This window comes from Molossus molossus, unplaced genomic scaffold (genome assembly GCF_014108415.1).
Source record: "Molossus molossus isolate mMolMol1 unplaced genomic scaffold, mMolMol1.p scaffold_m16_p_8, whole genome shotgun sequence".
NCBI classification, from domain to species: Eukaryota; Metazoa; Chordata; class Mammalia; order Chiroptera; family Molossidae; genus Molossus; species Molossus molossus.
The window spans coordinates 23,288,186-23,309,716 of NW_023425402.1; the positions used below are offsets into that span (position 1 = coordinate 23,288,186).

Genomic DNA, 21,531 nt, shown 5'->3' on the forward strand with positions numbered 1-21,531 from the left:
TGACTGGGTACCACTCTGTGCCGGGCACTGTTTTCAGCCCTGACTCTGGCACGGTGGGCATGACAGACCCAATTCCTGCACCTGTGGTGCTTCCATTCTAGTTGGGGGAGACAGACAGTATAAATACATAAACAAATAAATGCAGTGTTCAAATAATAACAGCGACAATGTATCAGATCATCATAGCCGTCGGATAAGTGAGATGTACAACAACAAGTTTATAAGGGACAGGAGGAGGGACTGAGAATACTCTGTGATAAGATACGCGCACTATCCGTAAAGCAGGTTAGTGTTATTGAAAGAAGTCTTAGTGTAGCCTAAACATATATTGCAAACTCTAGGGCAACAAATAAAACTTTTAAAAAAAAATTTGAGCTACAATTGACATGCTAAGAGAAAATGGAACCATGGAAAACGTTTAATTAAATCAAAGAAGGCAGAAAAAGAGGAGAAGAAAAAAGGAAAGAAAGAACAAAGGAAACAAATAGAAAAGAGTTACAAACAAGGTAGATATTAATTCAACCACATCAATAAGGATTTTAAATGTGGGCTTAAATACATCAATGAAAAGACAGAAACCCTGAGCAGACTAAAACAAGACCCACTTTATTTATTTATTTTTATCAAGGAATTAGCCAGTGAGTATTCTACTTTGTACTCCACTGGTCAGAGAGGAAGAGAGAGGAAGGGAGAGAGGAAGAAAGAGAGAGAGAAAAACATCGATGTGAGAGAGACACATCAACTGGTTCCCTCCCGCATGACCCGTCAGGGCCGGGGATGAACCGCAACCGTAGTACGTGCTGTTGGCTGGAATCAAACCTGAGACTCATTGATCCGTGGGCTGCCGCTCTAAACACTGAGCCAAACCGGCCTGGGTGAGAAACCCACTTTAAATATAAAGACAGAGATAGATTAAACAGACAAAATTGTCAGAAGGTGTCAAGTGCTCTGAAGAAAACAAAATAGATGAGAAAGAGGTATGTGGGTGTGGGGAGAGTGCACAGGTCTCTTGGTCAGAGAGACCCCCTTGGGTGGGGATGTTTGTGCTGACAGAACAAGAAACCTGCCCTGCAAACTTCTGGGCAATTCACTTAAAGGAATAAAAAGCACCTGCGATGAAGAGGGAACACCAGCAAATACAAGCGCCCATGCTGGTTGTTGTTTGCTGCAGACCCTGCCCAGTGGAATTCTTTCTGCTCTGGTGGGGCCCCCAGGAGGCTGGCCCCTACAGACCCAGCCAGGCAGCAGGAAGAGATCAGGTGTTCCCTGAGGCACAGTCTGCCAAAGCCTCTCTGACTGGCTTATGCTGGGTCCCAGGCCTATTAAGTGCTGCACCTCCTCCTCCTCCGTCAGACACCACAGATGCACACCATCCAGCTCTCTCCTTTTTGTCCCAGACACTCGAGCCTCTGAAACCGCCCCACTTCTACGTGGCTGTGCACTTTAACCCCAATGGTTCACCTGCTATGGATTCTGGTTATTGAGCCTCATGTCACCCCTCTGCACATGCTCCGTCTCATGTGTTTGGGTCCAGCCCTGATGTTTTGGAGAACACATGCCCCAAAGCCTGACTTCCTACTCTAGCACCAAAGCCTGGTGGCTGATGAAAATGGGAGGAAGAAAAAGGCTTGAGACTAACCAGCAGGAGTCTGGTGGCATGTGACAAAGGGGACTGTGACAAACTGGGGTCATGCCACATGAGGTAGGGTGGGGAGGAGGGAACTTGTTTCCAACATGGGAACTGATGGCACGATTTGAGGTCATGTAACTGTGAGTGGGAAAGACATGGGAATCTGTCTTCATTGGAACAGCCAGCCTTTTGTGTTTATTTTGTCTAATCCTCTAATTCAGTGCAGAAGCCAAACTTCCTCCCTGGTTGTTTCCTCAAAGAGCCAGCATTGAGGGCCCCCTGGTGTCTAAGAGAATAAAATCCAAACAGCAATATTTACAAAATGGCTTTAAAGTCTATTTACCAGACCCTCAATTAATATTGCCAGGTAGCCCAGCCGGTGTGGCTCAGTGGTTGAGCATGGACCCATGCACCAAGAGGTCGTCTGTCTGATTCCCGGTCAGGGCACATGCCCAGGTTGTGGGCCAAATCCCCAGTGAGGGGCATGCAGGAGGCGGCCAATCGATGTTCTCTCTCACTGATCTCTCTCCCTCTCCCTTCCTCTCTAAAAATCAATGAAGAAAAAAAAAATTTTTTAAAGGTTTTAAAAAAATATTGCCAGGTAATGGCACTGGATAATAAAATCACACTGAAATAGTATAAAGTGGTCCCAACTTGCTGCTATCCCACAAAACTCAATAATCCAGACCCCTGGGTGTTATCAAGTCCACGTCTGGTTCCCATGTGTAAATTAATCTTCAAATGAGTGTAAAATGTTCCTCTTCCCAGAAGAGTTAAGAAGGAGCAGGCCAAAAGACCACCCTCACCCTGACAGCAACTGCAAGTTCAAGGGGGTGCCCAAAGCAATCCGCTGGAAGAACTCACAGAACTCACTGAAAGCTGTTGTACTCACGGCTACGGTTTATTACAGGGAGAGATACAGACGACGCACAGGGCGGAGTCCGAGAGGGTCCAGACACGGAGCGTCCAGATGTCCTCTCTATGGAGTCATGGACGCATTCACTCCTCCTGGCAACCATGTGTGACAATGGAGTGTTGTCAACTGGAAGCCCACCCAAGCTTCGAGTCCAGAGTTTTTCCTGGGGCGCCATCACCTGGGCATAATTGACTACCCATGTGGCAGATGCCACTCCAGCCCCTCCAAAGCTGAGCTGACATCCCATGACCCAAAGCCCCCATCCCACACACCACACACGGCATAATGGGTGTGGCTCAAATCACACTGTTAGTATCTGGCTGGCCCAAGGCCCACAGGCAAACATTCCCATTAGGCGTGACATTCCAAGGGCTTAAGACATCACCTTCCAGAAGCAAAGGAGAGACTTGTCTTTGGCCTTTGGGAAGGGTGAGTCTTTTCACTACATACTCCCTCGTTTTCTCCTTTTTCTTGGCTCTTGCTCTCTGGATCCTGGCCAGAGCCTGGGCCGGGCCTCAGCCTCAGAAGCAGCAGCCTGGGCCCCTGTTGTTCCTAGGGGCTGGCCCAGTGCTACATGTGTCACCAAGCCCTTGCTCGTCCGGCAATTCTAACTATTAGGATGACAACAGAGTGCTCACACTGTTGAAGTGTGAACACAAACAACTACCTGGGTGTCTGCACTGATTTTCCTCTAATAAAACACTAAGGCCCTTGCAATGAGTGTGACGAGCATGAATGATCACCAAGTGATTATTATTACTATTATTATCATTATTATTTTACATCTGAGCAAAACGTGTCCCCTCTATAAGCCCTCGTCAAAAACTTGCCTTTCCTTACTTTTTAAATTTCTGAGTATTATACACTCCAATAGCAGCATTTCTTCCTTTCCCAAAATTACTTGTGCTGCTTACACATCTATCTCCTCTACTATGTGGTCACATTTTCTAGAGCAGGAGCTCTGTTCTAGGGTTCTGCCTCCTGGAACCCTGCTTGGCACGTCACAGGTGCTCAATTAATATTTGAGCCATAAGTCAACATATGTTTAAAGCAGTATGAATAGTCTGGCCGATGTGGCTCAGTGATTGTCGACCCATGCACCAAGAGGTAGCCGGTTTGATTCCCGTCAGGACACATGCCCAGGTTGTAGGCCAAATCCTTGGTGGGGGGCATGCAGGAGGCAGCCAATCAATATTCCCTCTCATCAGTGTTTCTATCTCTCTCTCCCTCTCACTTCCTCTCTCTCTAAAATCAATAAAGGAAAAAAAAATTTTTTCAATTTGTTTATAAAAAAAATAAAGCAGTATGAATTAAACCATCCTTTTAATCTGAAATGCAAAAAATTCAAGCCTGCCAATGACCATTTGGATAATAAGGTAAAAGTAACATATATTTGTATTTTTTTATACATATATCAAATATAACTGGAAGGATATACAAATGATAACTCTGCCTGTGGGGAGAACCAGGTAGCTGGGAGCAGGGCTGAAAACTGTAGACTTTTATACTTTTTTTACTTTTGAACCATGTAACTACATTGTAGATTCCAAACAACTGAATTAAAAAATTCTAGCAACAGGTCAATGATTTGTAAATTCTTTATTTTAGCTAATATCGACTGCATTCATTACTACCATGGATTTATAACAGCTCAGAGGAGAGATATTCACTGTTATCAGTTCAGATCAGATCTAACTTAAATGCCACCCTCTCCAAAAAGGTTTGCAGAAAAAGGTCCCATAACAATTACTCACTAGACAAAAATGTCAATGTTTCTAGAAGAGATCTCCTTGACATGAAAGACCCAACTTAGCAACAACTACATGTAGCACCACCACATAGCTGGTATCACGGCAGCCTGGCATCAATTAAGGTACTATTGTGGTCACAGCAATCTCTAGAGGTGTGTTCTCACTCACAGACGCGTGTGCTGTTTTATGGCATAAAGACGTTGTAGACGGTTCTCACGTAGATCTCATCGGGAGGAGGCTTCTTCTTGCTGCCAGGTTCAAGGAATTTCCTAATTGTAGGAACATTACTCATTTTCACTGAGTACTCCTGAAAAAGGAAAACACAGACGTTCAAGGTTAACCACAAATGTATTAGTTACTGTGAAAATACGGTTGTTCAAAATGGCCCATTCATCAAAATGTGTTCAATAAGTACAGGGATCCAACCAGAACTGTAATCCAGCCTCTGCCTAGGGTCTGATCTCCTGATAGGGTTATTTACAATCTCTGCCAACAATGGCTGGTATCTACACCAGGCTTTATGCAAATCTCACTGTTCACACCAAAATGTGAATTTTTTTTTTTTCAGAAATAGCAAAATTAAAAAGATACTTAGAATAGGGTAATGATACTTACTTGAAGAGAAAAAAGTGGGGGAGGGGAGACTTGAGAAGTATCTTAAATATATTGATCTTCTCAGAAAAAATACATGAGTCATTTCAATAAAAATGCTTTAAAAAGTCATCAGATGGTACATTTTTTATTCTAATTCAGCTTTCTTAGACTTTTTTCACTTCTAATGAATCCTCTTTCTGGATATTTGTGGGAGATGGCCAGTTGCATTTTTTGTAGCCTAGGGCTCGCTCAGATACCAGATATTTATGTAAACTGAAATTTTAAAAAAAATCCTATTTTTCATTCATAGAGTTAAATCTTACCAATTCTCTATAACTGAGAGAAAAAGTCTACTTGATCCAGTAAAATTTTTTTTGTTTTGTTTTGTTTTGTTTTTATCCTCACCCGAGGACATTTTTCCATTTTTTGCACAGATAGAGTGGGAGGGAGAGAGAGGAAGAGAGAGAGAGAGAAACATTGACGTGAAAGAGACACATCGAGTGGCTGCCTCCCGCACGACCAACCAGGGCCGGGGACAAACTGCAACCGAGGTGCCCTTAGCGGGAACCGAACCCGGGTCTCTCCGGACCGCAGGCCGATGCTCTAACCGCTGAGCCAAACCGGCCAGGGCGATCCAGTAAAATTTTTGAATTACATGAAAAAGTATATATCCATTATATGTAATTACTCTAATTAAATCTTTCAAAGAGGTCATTTATTTAAAATGCTACTATTTATTAAATATCAATTATAAACAAAGCACAGCCTTAACTAAGCATGTACACAAACATAAATATACACATATGTCACCGGCCACAGTGGCTCAGTTGGTTGAGCGTTGTCCTGTGCACCAAAAGGTTGCAGGGTTGATCCCTAGTCCGGACATGTAAAGACAGCTGATTGATGTTTCTCTCACATTAATGTTTCTCTCTCTCTAAGAATGTCCTCGGGTAAGGATTAAAACATATATCTATAAATATGTATATATGTTAATAATAATAATATATATATGTCACTAATATTAACAAAAACTCTACTAATCATGTCAATTAATGCTATGTAAATATGATAATCTTTACTTATTTGAACTCTTTGTATTATTAATTTTGAATATTATATCAATATTGAGAAGCTTGTTCCACAAGATTTATCATTTAAAAATTTACGTGGGATTTATATTTATCATGTATAATATAACTGTTGTGACTTTTGATTTTTAACTCTTTAATTACTGTAGGAATGACCTTTCAATTAAACTCAGATCTGGTGTTAGATTCTAAAGTCCTTTAATATTAGTGCTTGGTATGATCAGAGATTAAAACTGTATTTACACAAATGTGCCTGGGTTAATCAAGTTGTCAGCATCATGGATGAAAATACCAGTAGGTCCCTGAGCTGCTGCAAGGACCTATTGGTATTAAAGTCAAATTACACAATGTTCACCTTAGTGTCTTCACAAAGAAATGAACGTATAGTTAAACTATTTAACGACTCTTTGCCTTGGTGAAGATTCTCATTTTCTGGATGCATGCACTAAACTGGGGTTATTGTCCTCATTAGTATATCAAAATGATGTTTACTGGATTTGGAAAAAAAATTTTTTAAAGTATTTGTGTTACTCTTTGGAGATTAAGTGTGTGTCTCTCTTGGCCTTTGATAATTTGATCAAAGATATGTCGCTATGGTCTATATCGGGGGTTGACAACCTTTCTACAAAAGTCCAGTTAGTTAGTAAATGTTTCAGGCTGTGTAGGCCTTACATCATGTCTAATAGAACTACTCAATTCTGCTGTGGTCGCACAGAAGCAAACAGACAATTCATTAATGAATGGGTGTGGCTTTGTGCCAATAAAACTTACCTGTGGGCACTGAAATTTGAACTTCATATAATTTCATATGTCATAAAATATTATTACTCTTTTGGCATTTTTTCCAACCGTTTAACAGTGTAAAAGCATTTCTTAGTTCAAGGACTGTACAAAAACAAGTGGCAGGCCTGATTTAGCCTGGAGTGATGGGGGCTGTAGTTTGCCAACCCCCACTATAGAGGAAAGCCCATTGGACTTGCAGATAAAAATGCCAAGGTTCTAGGCAAAACTCAAGGACCCACTAGCTGGAGCATCTTGGCTGCAGACTTCTTTACCTTGGGGCTCTATTTCCTCATATGTATATTGAAGGCTTTGCATGAGATTCGTTTTTTAAAACCCTTTTCTGCTTCAAAATTGTATGCTCAGTCCTGCCAGAATAATAGTGAGGAATAAGCTGAGCCACACACAGGTCTTTGGCATTTCTGGGGAGGAGGATGGTGGGAACTCTCTGGGATAATGTTCGGGGTGCCTCTTATTCGCTCTCAGAACGCAGGCTTAGACCTCTGCAGTTTGAGAGCGTGCTAGTTCTGAGAAGGGGAGCCTGCCCTGGCGATGAGACTGCTTTTGAGGCTGGTGCTCACACCCGCCCCCCCGTCAGTCCATTCGGCAGGAACAGACGAGGGGCACCCCGCCCGTGCGATTACTTCTGTGGCAAGTCCCTACTGGCTCACTGTGTAGGAAGTTTGTTCCAAAAGTATAGTTACGGAACAAAACTGCAGACCTGGGGAGTAGAAAAACAATTTCAAGTCTGGACCTTCATTTCATTTTACCAACTAGAATCTAAAACAGTACATGAACACACACGGAGAACTAACCAATCAACAGACATTGAAGGAAGGCCAAACCGTCCCGGACCTGTGTTCTAATATGTGGTTTCATTTACCTGGAGGTGCGGAAATGAAGACAGAATATTGGGAATTTTCTCCTCTAGAGCCAAAATGGTCTGGAGTAGAACCACGTCTGCCAGGCTCAGCTGATTCCCCACAAGGAACCTCTGTCCGTGCTCCCGTAGAACCTGCAGGATGTAAGTGTTTTGCATCGGTTACAGTACTCCACACAGAGAAACTGGCGAAGCTACTGAATGAGTGCAGTATCTGAGAAAGGGGTGACACTCCGGCCTTATCCTTTCACCTTTATTAATAACATGAATTAAGAGGGAGCTCCCTATAGCAGCGAGTGCGCATGCACCAAATGGATAGAAATGAAAGCAGCGTTAAATATGTGCTGTATATCAGAATGAAACACTGCAAAGGGGGGACATTAATTGAGGACTTATGCTTTCAATGGATACATCTATTCCATAAATGTACCTACAGAAATGAACTAGCCCTGATGAATTTAGAGGCTGGGGAAGGGGGGAAGTGATGTAAGAATCGGGCGATGGGTCCTTGCCCAGAAGTCCAATCTTGTTTGCTAGTTGTTTGTACTAACATCAGGACTCATAGTCATAAACTGGACGTGACTATAAAACAGCAGGCTTCCTTTCGCATCTCAGAAGCCAGAAAAAAATGCAAAGCATGGGAGTTCATCTTGACTCCTGTTCTGAGAGTACCATCTCGGTGCAGAGGCACAGGAACCGCGGGAGAAGAGAGGAGAGCCCCTTCGCAGCAAACTCTCAGATGCTCGTGTGTGAGGATGTGTGCACACATGTATGTGTGGTGTGTATGCCTGACAGGGACCCTGCATACGATTCCAAATAAAATACAGTTAGTGGAGCCACAGTGGGGGAGTACAAGGAACTCAGAATTTGTAGTCCAAGGGCCGAGTTCCATTCCCAGCTCTCCTCCTTGGACACATCACTCAATCTCTCGGTGATTCTGTTCCACTACGTATAAGAGTGGTAACCACTTTTAGCTCATGCGGTGAGAGGAGCCCTGACATCAGCTGGGCCACTGGGACTTACAAACCAGGGATGGTCTTTCCACCTGCCCCTCCCTTGTCACACTACATTTCTGCATTATCATATTTTACATTCACTGAGTGCCTGTGGGCAAGTGACCATGAAACCAAGTGACAGAAACAGCCAGGAAATACCTCCCCTTTTAAAATCCAATTCCATGAAGATGGCCAGAGGACATTCGACAATTTCACATTTTTACATTGTCATTTTTTGTTTTTTAATTGAGACATTTAAAACAATTCCTCTCAGTTGGGAAAAAGGAGGTTGAAGTTCAGAAAAGCAGAGTAATAAGGAAAATAACAAAACAGAAAAAAGAGAAATAAAGAGCAGTGATTCTTCCTTTCAGATCAAACTGTTCAGTGGGATGTCTGATACACAACGTTGCTCAGCAAACGTTTGTGGAGTGAAAGAATGAATGAATGAGGGGGTTTCTGCTTTTCTGTGCCTTACACAGGGTGGGCATCCAGTGAAAATAAGGAATGATGATGCACACATGTGGTGAGCCCAGATTTTTACAGATTTCTGAATCATATGGTCCTAGTGGAATCTGAGAGGCTCCAAGATATCATGGCTTTGTGCTCATGGCTACTGTCAGCTGTCAGGAGTGCAGCCGGGTCAGTCCATCGGGGCTCAGCCTTACTCCGTCCTGAGCTGGAAGGGGCATTGGTGGCAGCTCCCTTGTGATTTGGTTATGCTCTGTTCATAGGCTTCTCTGCCACCTACCTTTTCAAACACAGGGAAGTACCGAAGTATGGCCTTCTGAGCCATGCTAACCACTTCCTTCTGTTGATCGTCTGGTTTTAGGAAAGGGTGCATGATGATTAGTTCCAGCAGATCCAGCGTCCCCTCCACATACATATCAATCCTTCAAAGGAAAAAGCAGGTTTCTTAGTTTCCCCTTCTTAAAGCTCATCAGCTTCCACAACTAAAAATTCAGAGTGCTTTTTCTCTTAAGGCTCTGGCAACTTAAATGCCAAGAAGCATCTGTCTACACCTGTCCCTAAAGAGGAAAGATGCAGACAACTCTATCTAGAATCCAGAAAATGCCCTCAGAAACATCTGTCACAGATCAGACAGCAAAAGTCACGGTGGCCCTCTCCCCCAGCCCCCACTCCTCCACTCTCACTCCACACCCATGTGCAGTGTGGGTGGAACTCCACAGTTAGAAGGAGAGTGGATATCATTTCTGGAATGCTTGGCATGCAACAGGCATGGTGCTAAACACTCTGTATCTGTTATTTCGTTGAATCCTGTGACATTATGAGGGGTGTGTTGTTATTATTCCCAGTGCACTCCATCAGGACTCCAGAGCTTAACACGCTGCATTGGGTCATGCATCCAGGAGGTATAAGGACCAGGCTTTGAGTTCAAATTATAATTCAAGACACAGTATCCCAGGCCTCGAATGTCACGGTGGCTTCCTATGCCTAATAGTCAATAGTAGATTTGTAAGAAAGGGAAAAAGTATTACCAAAGCGTTTAAAGATGTTGAAACCTGCAACAACCACACTCCAGATACAGGCAGGCTCCAATATCTGAATTCAATTCTTTTCTATCATTCTACTCAGACTCTCTGTACTGATTTTGCAACTGGGCTTCGTGACCTTTCCAGGTCCATTCCCTGATCACACTAGTGACACAAGACATAAAGCAGACGGGGTGCTGCAAGGACTGCAGATCAGCTAAGGTATCAGTAAGCTGACAACTGACAACACTCAAGAGGGGCCATAGTACAGGGTTCTCTCCTTGAGGTCCTTGCCAAAGAGATTGTGCTTGTCCGCGATGTAGTGGAGAATACTTCGGGTCTGCACCAACTTCATCCCGTCAATTTCAACCATGGGCACTTGCTGGAACAGCAGGTGGTTACCTGAGAACAGAAGCCCAGAGTTAGAGGTGATCTCTTCCCTGTCCCTGGACCCCTGAAAAAGTGCTCTAGGGAATGAAAAGAGACAGTTGGGGCCATAGCCTTAGGAAATAGTGTAAAACTCCCTGTGACAGATTTCATTCGGGGGAGCAAATTCAGCCATAAAAGAAGTCTGAAAACCAGCTTTGTTCTAAACTTTCCCTTCATTTTTCACCCCTGGAAAAGTATCTACCCATGGTGATGAGGGGGTGGGAGTTGAGTGAAGACAGTTCTTCAGAGCTGTGTTGGTTAATACAGTAGCTAGTAGCTGCACGAGTCTAGTTAAGCCTAAATTTAAATTACTTGACATTTGAAAATTTTAAGATTCAGTTCCTTAGCTACACTAGACCCATCTCAAGTGCCCAGTAGGCACAGATGGCCAGTGGGTCCTGCACTGGACAGTGCAGAAGATCGATACCTGTAGAATGTTCTCCTGATAATGAAGCCTAAACCACCAACTGCCACTCAGGTCCAATCACTGGTTTATCTTTCCACAGCCATAGGCGACTGACTACCAACTTTGCCACCACTGGTCAAAAAGTAACCCACTACTTTCTTCAACAAACCTGTATCAAACCCTTTCAAACCCCAGGGAGAGAGGCAGGTACAGGAGCTGAAGGACTGGGGGCACGTGAGGGTCGAGGGAGGAGAGTAAGCATGTGTCTCAGATGTCAGTGTTACACACGACAGGTGGAATTACAGCCCTGTCCAGTTGGTCCCTCTCAAGGGAGTATGACCTGGGCCTGAGAACCCTGCTGATGGTTGGGAGGGAGGCTGCTTACAAGGTTGCTAGGTATGTCTTATGGGGCCTGGATGTGGAGAGGCCCCACATCCTGGAGCTGATGGGGGCCTTCCATTGATTTCATCAATTTGGTATTTGCTTCGGAAATGCAGCTGAGTCGATGAGGACTTTCATCTGCATACTTTATGCAGACCTCTGCCTCAGTTTGGAGGAGGCAAAAGAGGTGAGGCAAAGATGAAGAGGGAAGGGACAGGGAGACGGGATGGGGGAGAAGACTGGACGAGGGCGGGGGAGGAGAGAGGCATGGAGAGGCGCTGCCTTCTTGGAAGGGAGAAGGAACTGCTCCCTCCCCCTTCGCTAGCTCTTACAGAACTACTGGATAAGAAGCGATTTCCTGGCAAGTTCAGCTATCGTTCCCTCTCCCTGGTCTGGTTTTAGGATGCCGTTCTGAATGTTTAGTGCCACAGCATCTTTGGCCTGCCACATAAATATCAGTTCTTAAAAAAAAAAATCAGCATTACCCAGAGTCGTCTCATTTCCACACTCACCATCCTGTAGCTTCTGCAACTGTTCTTTTGTTTCCAAAAATTCTTCATCAAACTAAATTTGTAAAAAGATACCCCCCCCCCAAGAGAAGGTACATGTCATTACAGGTTCAGGACTGCAAATTCCAAGTCAAACTGCCTCCAAATCCAAAGGGAAGAGCACACTTTGTACCCACACCTTGGTTTCTAAAGATGACTGCACACTAGGAGAAACCAGGGGTCCTAGGGGGAGGGTTGATTCTGTCACGTCAGGAAGCAGGGACCCTCAAAGACTCACGAGGTATGTCAGAGGCAAAGGCACTCAGGACCCTTCCCTGGAGCAATTCAAGCACCAAAAAGAGTGATGTCCGTTATGGATTATAACACACATCAACAATAAAAAAATCCCCATTTCCAGAAATGATGATACTAAAAAAGGGGGGCAGAAGAGAAAGCTCTTTCTATTTTACACAGCAGAATTAGTGCTGGTTAATATAGAATTATTGATAAATAATGGTAAAATTAGAAAATAGGCAATTTGCAACCTACAAGGTAATAACATTCTGATAAGGAACAAAATCGATACGAAAATCATTGGGTCATGGGGCACAGACTAACCACACAATCTCAAAGTATTACCCACAAATTACTTACTATTGACAAAGGGACAATATCTTTGCAATGGAGAGACCTGGAGGTCTCACCAGCTAGTCAACTAAGTGGTCAGACTTAGCTGCCCACTGGGGGGCCCTCCGTGATGTCGTGTGCTCGCTGCTGTGGCACAGTAGCACTGTAAACACATTGCCAGAAACACTTAACTGGGAGCTAACCAGGAGGTGAAAAGCAGGCACACCCAGAATGTGGGAATTCTGCAACATAAGTGGCCTGGATTCTTTCAAAGAGCCAAGGGCAGGGGAAGAAAAACAAAAACAAAAAAAAGCAGGCACTGTTCTAGATGAAAAGTGACTAATAACCAAATGCCTGAATCTTGATTAGATCCTGGATAGGGGGTGGTGGTGTAGGGGCAGCTATAACTGCAACACAAATACAGACATCATATAGACATTTGGGGGGACAATAGGGATTGCGTATTAAATATGGTAGACAGTATTAATTGTCTTAGTTGTGACAGTGATATTGTGACAATTAGAACAGTTTATTCTGAGGAGGAAGGTATGCACTGATGTCTGCAACTTACTGTCAAAGGGTGGACGGAGATAAGCGCAGCGAGAGAGAGGGAGAAAGCAAAGGTGGCCAATTGTTAACAATGACATTTAGTTGAAAGGTATTGATGGTACTATCACAATTTATCTGTAGGTTTGAAAGTTTTCGAGGTAAAAAGTTAGGGGGGAAAAAAGAAATCGAGGGAAAACAATTTCCTCTTCTCCTGACATTACAATATGCTCTAACACAGAGGTTCTCAACCTGTGGGTCGCGACCCCTTCAGGGGTCGAACGACCCTTTCACAGGGGTCACCTAAGACATAACAGTAGCAAAATTACAGTTATGAAGTAGCAACGAGGAACTGTATTAAAGGGTCCCGGCATTAGGAAGGTTGAGAACCACGGCTCTAACACAACGTCCTGTCAGGAAGAGGAGGCCTCCTCCCACCAAGTCCCTGGATGGTTCCCCACTGGAGTCTGTCCCTGCGCTGCTCCCAAGTCATCTAAGGATGGGGAGGAGCCGACTGGCACAGAATCAGCAGCGCCCCCCCCCCCCCCCCGCTCTGTCTCAACTAGCTGACCTGAGATGTATACCCATCTTCTACTATTCCCCAGGGTCCTCATGATGTGAGGAGAGGGGCCTCAGGGCCCCTACAGACACTCTATCTAGTGCCTCAGGCCAACAATGTTCTGGGCAATTGTCCAAATGCCCAGCTGGTCAGACGTGGTGCACATGGTGCTCCCTCCACATTACTGCTCTCAAAATTGTATGACCATGACCATTTAAAGCACTTAGGAAAGTGGGGAGGGGGTGCATCCAACCCCAGGTCCACCTTTAGGAACTGAGAGAGATCAGAATTGTACATTTTAAAAAACAAGTCCTTCCCGCCCTGGCCGGTTTGGCTCAGCGGTTAGAGCGTCGACCTGCGGTCCTGAGAGACCCGGGTTCGGTTCCCGCTAAGGGCGCGTACCTCGGTTGCAGTTTGTCCCCGGCCCTGGTCGGTTGTGCGGGTGGCAGCCACTCGATGTGTCCCTTCACGTCGATGTTTCTCTCTCTCTCTGTTCCTCTCTCTCCCTCCCACTCTACCTGAACAAAAATGGGAAAATAGGATTAAGAAAATAAAAAAAAAGTCCTTCCCAATGGTTCTGATCCTGATTGTTGACTTCTGGGACACACACAGTGTGTGCTCTCACTGGAGGGACTCACTCGTGTGGGGTTTTGTAAAACTAACAGTCAGCAAGAAGACACTGGCACAGGGAGGGGGGAAGGAGGGAGTGGAACAGAGAGAGAAGGAAAAAATCAGGCAGCGCCTGGAGCACCGTGGCACCTCCAGTCCAGTCCAGTCCAGTCCACCTCCTGAGGTTGTTTTCTCTCTACACAGTCAGTTAGTTGTCTTTGCTCCCTTACTTCGGAGAACTGCCCTTCCACACCATAGCACTCACTTTTCAACACTCTCTCAGTTCTTTAAGGGAATTACCCAGAAGTCCTGCATTAGGAGCTTGTGGCCATTTAAGTCTTCCCTTTTACATAAGTTGATATCCCTCTTAACAAGGGGATCTGACTGGATTTCTGGGTTGGGAGAGGGGGGCCTTTGGGCAAATGGAGCCCCAGGCAGTGAAGAAGCAATATCCAGCACCTAGCAATGTCCAAGAACTCAACCCAGTGACTGATGAAGGATGCTGATTCCTGATTTAGGACCCACTGCCTTTGAGCTGATTGCTACCTGGTTACTCAGACATGTGTGTGCAGTACCCGGCAGGCTCAACCCCATACTGTGACCCTGGGAATCACAAAGTCATCTAGTGGATGCCAGCCCAAAGCCCAAACTTAGCTAAAAATGTCCCTTAGCCAAGACATGGGGAGGATCCCCCATAGCACCATCCGGAAATTGCTCCTATAAACCACTTGGTCAGCCCTAGCCGGTTTGGCTCAGAAGTTGAAGTGTCCGCCTGCGGTCGAGGAGACCCAGTTCAGTTCCCGCTAAGGGCACATGCTGCAGTTTGTCCCCGGGCCTGGTTGGGTCCCTTTCACGTCAATGTTTCTCTCTCTCTCTCTCTCTCTCTCTTTTCCTCCCTCCCTCCCACTATATCTGAACAAAATATGGAAAAATGTCCTCAGGTGAGGATAAAAATAAAATAAATAAATAAATAAATAAATAAACCAGTGGTCATCCACATGGTCAACTTCAGTGAGGAAGACCAATCAAGCTCCCTCCCCCCTAGTGGGAGAGGCAGCCCAGGACCCACACTGGGCTAATTATTCTGCCCCACCCACCTGCCCACGGTGATTGGTCTAGGATAGGCAGGTCACGTGACCAGTGTTCTCTTTTGTTGTTGTTGTTGAACTTATTTAGGGTTGGGTTTCCATTAATAAAACAAAGAATCTGGACTGTAGGAGAATAAGAGGGGCAGGGTAGAATGAAGACTGGAAGAGAGAGGATGTGACCAAGGATTATACTATATACACATAGAAGACATCCATTGCAAAATGTATTAAGTAAATTAGAATTGTAAATTCAGAAGCATACAGGGTAAGACAGATGACATAAATAGGCAGACTAGGTTTAGGTGATAGGACCAAGAATTTTTTCACTCTCCCTCTTAACACAATGAGAAAATATGTCCTGAGACCATAGGTAATGAGGGGACTGTGCCTGAAAGGTCCAGCTATGGTGGCAATCCTTACTGAGGTCGGCAGTGCTCCCTGTGGAAATGAGGGCCCAGGATCACCAGGTCTCACAATTTCTCAAGAGAAGTCAGAAATTAGCATTTGTATATAAAAATAGTATCAACTAATTCAGAACACTGTAAAACACTGCCATGGAGAGTTAATGGTAGACAAAAAAACCAAAACCCGAAGCAAACATACAAAGGACAAAACCCCACACTCAATGACCTTCATGTGTCATCTTTCGAGGTTGCCAGGGTAACAAGTCATTACTCTGAAATTTGTCTTGCCTTTATCAAGCATTTGTCAAGCATTTATCTTGCCTTTCCTATAGGACCTGCATTCAAAGTAATTAAATAATGAGTGAAAAAATTCTCTTTATAAGAGAATCGCAGTTAATAAATTCAGATGAAATGAAAGAAACAGAAAAATCGCCATTTTGTAATCCCTAGCAATGGTGATGATCAACAGCTGCTAAAACCACTATTTGAAAGGGCAATGAGGGAACTTTATAATGTGCGGATCAGCTGATGTCACCGGAACACACTGATCAAGCTCTGCATGGCTGAAAATGAGACAGTCAGACATCACGCACCCCCGATGGTGTACATCAGAAATATGTTCACAGTATCCCTCTGCTGGAGTCTGGCAGGGGGAAAAAAAACATGTAAATATGGAAAAATAAAAAGGAGCCTGGATTTGATCACAGTTCTGGATCCAACTAGCTGTTTGCAAGAAATATAGAGAATAGAGGAACATGTTAAAATGAGGGTAAATCAACAAAATGCAGAATGGGGGAGATTCTACAAGACAGTTTCTTCTGCAAATAAATGGCACTAAAACAAATGAAGACATTTAGCACCCAGATCTTGGCTGTTAATACCATTTTCTAATAAAAGGGACCAGGGCTCCTTGGAGAAATAACTGACTCTAGGGCCAGGGCGAGGAAAATATAAGAGCCTGGAGCATCTTGTTATGTCAGAAAGTAAGAAATTGATGAAGGGGGAGGAAAAAAAGGAAAAAGGGGTTGGGGCTTTGTGGAAAGGACACAGGAGCAAACCTGAAAGAGTCTCAATGGCCAAAGCTGGAACAATTTGAGCAACAAAGTAAAATATTACTGGATTACAACCCAAAGTAAAAAATAAATATACTTAAGCCCATACTGATATAAAGAAATGATTGAATAAATAAATAAATGGAAGGGGAAGACACATCTCCCTTACATAAGAATTTCAAATACAGATACTCCTCTCTCCGGGGGAGGAGCTTAATTCCCAACATTTTGAGTGTGGGCCAAAAATGACTCGCTTCTAAAGAAAAGAGGGGAAAATGGCCACTTCACAAGAAACCTGGCAGACACCACCTTCACCAAATGCCCAAGTGATAATTCATAAATGCACTGGTGATAATTCATGTTAATATCATGTAACCTCTAATATGTTGCAATAAAAAGGGCACTTCATCTCTGTGCTATTCTTCCTCCAAACCCCCGTCTAATCATGAGGGAAACATCAGACAGACCCAAATTGCAGGATTCTACAAAAAAACCTGACCAATTCTTTCAAAACTGTCAAGGTCATGAAATAAAGGAAAGACTGACTGTCACAGATTGAGGGAGACTAAGAAAACATATGACTAAATACAATGTTGGATCCTGGAACGGTAAAAGAAAACACTAATTAAATTCGTAGTCTGTAGTTTAGTCATGCACCAACGTTCATTTCTTAGCTGTGCCATGGTTATGTAAGATATAATCATTAGGGGAGCCTGAATGATGGTTATATGGGAATGCTCAGCATTATCTTTATAACTGTTCTATAATCTAAAATGATTCCCAAATATAGAGTTTATTTTTTTAAATGCAGAGAAAATGGTTATAGATTTTAAAAATACTTTAGGAAATATAACCAAATGCAATGTGCGGGCCTGATTTGGATCCAGACTGGAATAAACTAACTATAAAAAGACCAGTGTGAGACCACCAGGCTGAGTGTTAGATGATAATAAGGAACTGTTAATTCTGTAGGTAGTAATAATGGCACTATGGTTCTGTTTTTAAATCCTCATCTTTTAGAGATAAAAACTGATGAATCCATATGATGTTTTGATTTTGCTTTAAAATACCCCCACAAAAGAAGTGGAGGGGAGGAGATAGATGAAATAAGATTAGCATAAACTTAATGATTTTTTTAAAAAAATTTTATTGAATTTTTTGGGGTGACATTGGTTGATAAAATTATATAGGTTTCAAGTGTACAATTCTACAATACATCTGTATATTGTACTATGTGTTCACCACCCAAAGTCAAGTCTCCTTCCATCACTATTTATTCCCCCCCTTTACTCTCTTTACCTCCCCCCACACCTCTTTCCCTCTGGTAATCATCATATAAAGTTAACCATTTCTGAAGCTGGGTGAAAAGTACAGAGAATTCATGGCAATGTCCTCTCTACCTTTGTTCCTACCTGAAAATTTCTGTAAGTAAGAAGCTAAAAGAACAGAACAAAACACTGTGGGCCAAAGCATACCAATATGCAGACAAGAAATTTACCGAGACATTGTATAATTAACAAAAGTCTGGGAGTAACTGTCAAATTTCAGGTTCATTCCTTTTCTCTTTTTTAATAAATATTTATTGGTGGTAGATCAGAAGCCAATGACTGAGTACAAGTTAAAAGCAAAATAGAATTCCATCCACTACATCCCATTTATAAAGAAAAAAAAAGCCATGGAAAGGAAGGAATCTGACTCCATGAAGCATGCCTGTAATATTAGTGGGAGAGGGCTACCTCAGGGCTTCCCCATTTATGGTTTCATCAAAAACAGCATATAAGGTACCTCGACTCCAGCGGCAGCTAAAACCCATCGTACGGTTTCCATCCGGCCTCTCCCGTTGGGATAGTGGAGCTTGGGCTTCTTCTCGGCCATGATGGTCTTTCAGGCTTTCTGAAAAACACGCAGCAGCTCCTCCTCATTTGTGTCCACAACCCAGTGCCCAAGGGCTCAATGAATATTCACGATCGGGGCACTGGAAACTGTTTTGTTTTTACAGCGTTTTCCCTTGCTCATTAAAACCCTCCACCATTTTAAAACATTAAAGACAAAACAAAACACCCTTGGCTCTCAAATTTCTATTTATGATTTATTCTGGATCTTGGGAAGCTGGGGCCATTTGTTGTCAAGACGTCTGTGCTAGCGCTGTGTTTCACAGATTCAGATCATCCCGGACTTTGACCTTGAACATGTTCGATTTCCCAAATTCGACCCGCACAGGCCAGACGCGGAGGGTCGCGGAGAAGGCGACACTCACTGGCACGTCTGCAAGTCGTTATATTTTCACACGCATCATCCTATTTGTCACCGAAACTGGAAGTTGGACAGTCCAAGTAGTACAAAAACGTGCGTCCATCCTCACGCCCGCGTTAGCGGCCCCGGGGTCCCGCACGTCCCCCGCCCCCACTGGGAGATGAGCCCTGGCCCGTGCGAATGCGCCCAGGCCACAGACTCGGCCACCCAAGACCAGCTCGGGTGATCCGTCCGCGTGCCCGCTCAGCCCAGGGTGGGCCACAGCAGCCACCCTGCCCGGTCCAGGGAGGATCCGAGCCTGGTCCCTTCCGTCAACGGATTCAGACTCCGCAGAGCGGGTTAATAAAAATATGCACACTGAGCCAAGAATGACCCCAACTGCAGCCAAGGGGCCCACGTCTGCCCAGGCGGAGGCTGAGTGTGCAAAGAGCAAGAGGGAGGGAGACCAGAGAAGGACTAAAGGGAGGTGGGGGTGAGGGATGGATGGTGGAGTAAGAGACTCGCAGTCGAGAGAACAGAGAGGAGCAGGAACAAAAAGAAGAGAAAAGGCGGGTGGGGGCGGCAGGAGGGACACAGACCTGGAATCCGCTGCAGAACCCGGACTTGCACAAAGCGCCCTGCGAGGAGCCTGCAGCGAGGCGGGACCAGCGGCTGGGAGAGGGCGCGGCCGGTGGGCGCGGCTCTAAGAGGATTTCACCAATAGAAACAGCAATGTTTAGCATGCTCCCACCCATCTGCAAGGCATTCTGGATCATATAAAAACAGCACAAATTCAAGCCAGTTTTAACATTAATTTTAGCAATTTGAGAGATTTAATGACCTTTCTAGTGTTAGTTAGGTTTGGACTTTGATGAAGAATTTTTATTAGAGACCTGGGGTTGGTAAAACTCTCGGCCTATGTGTAAAGTTGGAATTCCAATCAGGTTTATATAGCCTGTGAGCAGCTGCGTTTCTCGGATGTGAGGGCGATCTGGCTGCGACATCTGTCACCCCATTGATCGCCAGGGTTGATTCGGCTGATCTGGCTGGCTAGGCGGGTGTCCCCCTCCTCCCTCAACCGATCCATGTTCGTCCCTCCCGAAGCTGCGCGCTCGGTCGAAGAGGACGACCTTCCCCCCAGAGGAGAGGACCGGTCTTCGGTCAAGGGTATACGAGTAGCTGCGCTCCCCTGCTAGAACCTCCAAACAAGCTCTCAAGGTCCATTTGTAGGAGAACGTAGGGTAGTCAAGCTTCCAAGACTCCAGACACATCCAAATGAGGCGCTGCACGTGGCAGTCTGCCTTTCTTTTCCCAAATACACTTGAAATTAAAATTTTTTTTCGTTTTACATGAAATTTAAAGTTAAAAAGCACTTCAAAATTGTTTATAGAAGCAGCTTTTTTTTAGATGTTTCTGATTGTTTTCACCCATGAGAGGCTCTTGACAGGACTTGGCTTGAGAAGCCTGCGGGTACTGATAAGTTCCAACAACACATCCGATTTTATTTTCAATAGATTTCTCGAGCAGAAGTGTGAAGAATTAATTGGGACGGAGAGCAGGGGGGTGGGAGGGGGAGCGTAGCGTCAAGAAAGAGACACCTGTTACATGTTGTGAATTAGAGTAGCATTGTGAGTTTGAAGAAGATGGGTAAGAGAAGGTGAGATATTTAGGAGGTGTAAGATAAAGGATTTACTAGTTGGAGTAAGAGGAAGTCTAAAATTTTGCCCACACACATTTCCTTTTCCACCCTTCTTGTTTATTTTTCATAACATTTATTGTCATCTAATATACTATACATTTTATTTTATTGTCTGTAGATTTGATAGAATGTAAATTCCATGAGGTTAGGAATTTTCACATTTTCAACAATATAGTTTTTGTATATCCCCCTCCTAGAATAATGCTTAACACAGAGTAGATATTCAGAGAGTATTACTGAAAGAAAGAGAAAGGAAAGGAAAGGAAGAAAGGAAGACTCCTTGATTCCTAGCTCTATAAAGCCTGGTGGAGGAGGACAAGGTTTGGGGGAAATAGTGAATAGACTTGTCTATCATTCCTATAGCCATCCTATTCATAATGTCCACTAGTCAGTTGTATAAGCCAGTGAGGACTGACATGAATCACACTGGCAGCAAACGGATGAGTTTATCCAGAGAAAGCATGTAAAATAACAAATGAAGCTGGCAGCCTGAGGGTCAGAAAAGTCAATTCCAAATTTAAGTTTGGAGTCCCAGATGTGCCGCCCCTCTGCAGACGCTGTGGGGAAGGGCTCACCAAAGGAGCAAAGGCCTCTGCCAGTACATCTTGGGAGGAGAAAGCTGCCCCTCCAGCTTTCACTGTGATGCCAAGCAACTCAGCTCTTCCCTGTATGTCTCTGGTGCCTTTCAAGCTGCCTCCCCCAGCTGGAGCCCAGAGGAACTGAGTCTGAGCCTGTGCTTAAGAGTGAAACTTCAGCGGTGTTTACCATTTTAACGTAAATTGGAAATCTACAGTTCTGAAGGCACCCACTCAACAGAGGAAGACATCAACACGCAGATAAATGACAAAGAGCGCGAGTGGCAACTGCAATGGAGAACCCCAAAGTTG

At 44.3% G+C, this 21,531-nt stretch overlaps 1 protein-coding gene across 1 annotated transcript; it reads right to left on the reverse strand.

Annotated features, from left to right (window-relative positions):
• Positions 1–3,970: 3,970 nt before the first annotated feature.
• LOC118621930 (glutathione S-transferase A4) lies at positions 3,971–19,615 on the reverse strand. Its single transcript, XM_036249366.1, has 7 exons — positions 19,545–19,615; positions 18,499–18,606; positions 11,853–11,904; positions 10,394–10,526; positions 9,383–9,524; positions 7,643–7,774; positions 3,971–4,604 (listed from the first exon to the last, which is right to left on the reverse strand). Exons 2-7 carry the CDS (start codon positions 18,586–18,588, stop codon positions 4,482–4,484), a joined length of 672 nt encoding a protein of 223 aa, XP_036105259.1. The 5' UTR covers positions 18,589–18,606; positions 19,545–19,615; the 3' UTR covers positions 3,971–4,481.
• Between the last annotated feature and the right edge of the window lie 1,916 nt (positions 19,616–21,531).

Coding starts and splice junctions, on each gene's coding strand:
- LOC118621930 (XM_036249366.1), bottom strand. CDS start 18,588: ATGGCCGAGAAGAAGCCCAAGCTCCACTATCCCAACGGGAGAGGCCGG. Junction 9,525..10,393: donor GACCTCAAGGAGAGAACCCT/GTACTATGGCCC, acceptor TTTCCTTTGAAG/GATTGATATGTATGTGGAGG. Junction 7,775..9,382: donor ACTTCCCTGTGTTTGAAAAG/GTAGGTGGCAGA, acceptor TACATCCTGCAG/GTTCTACGGGAGCACGGACA.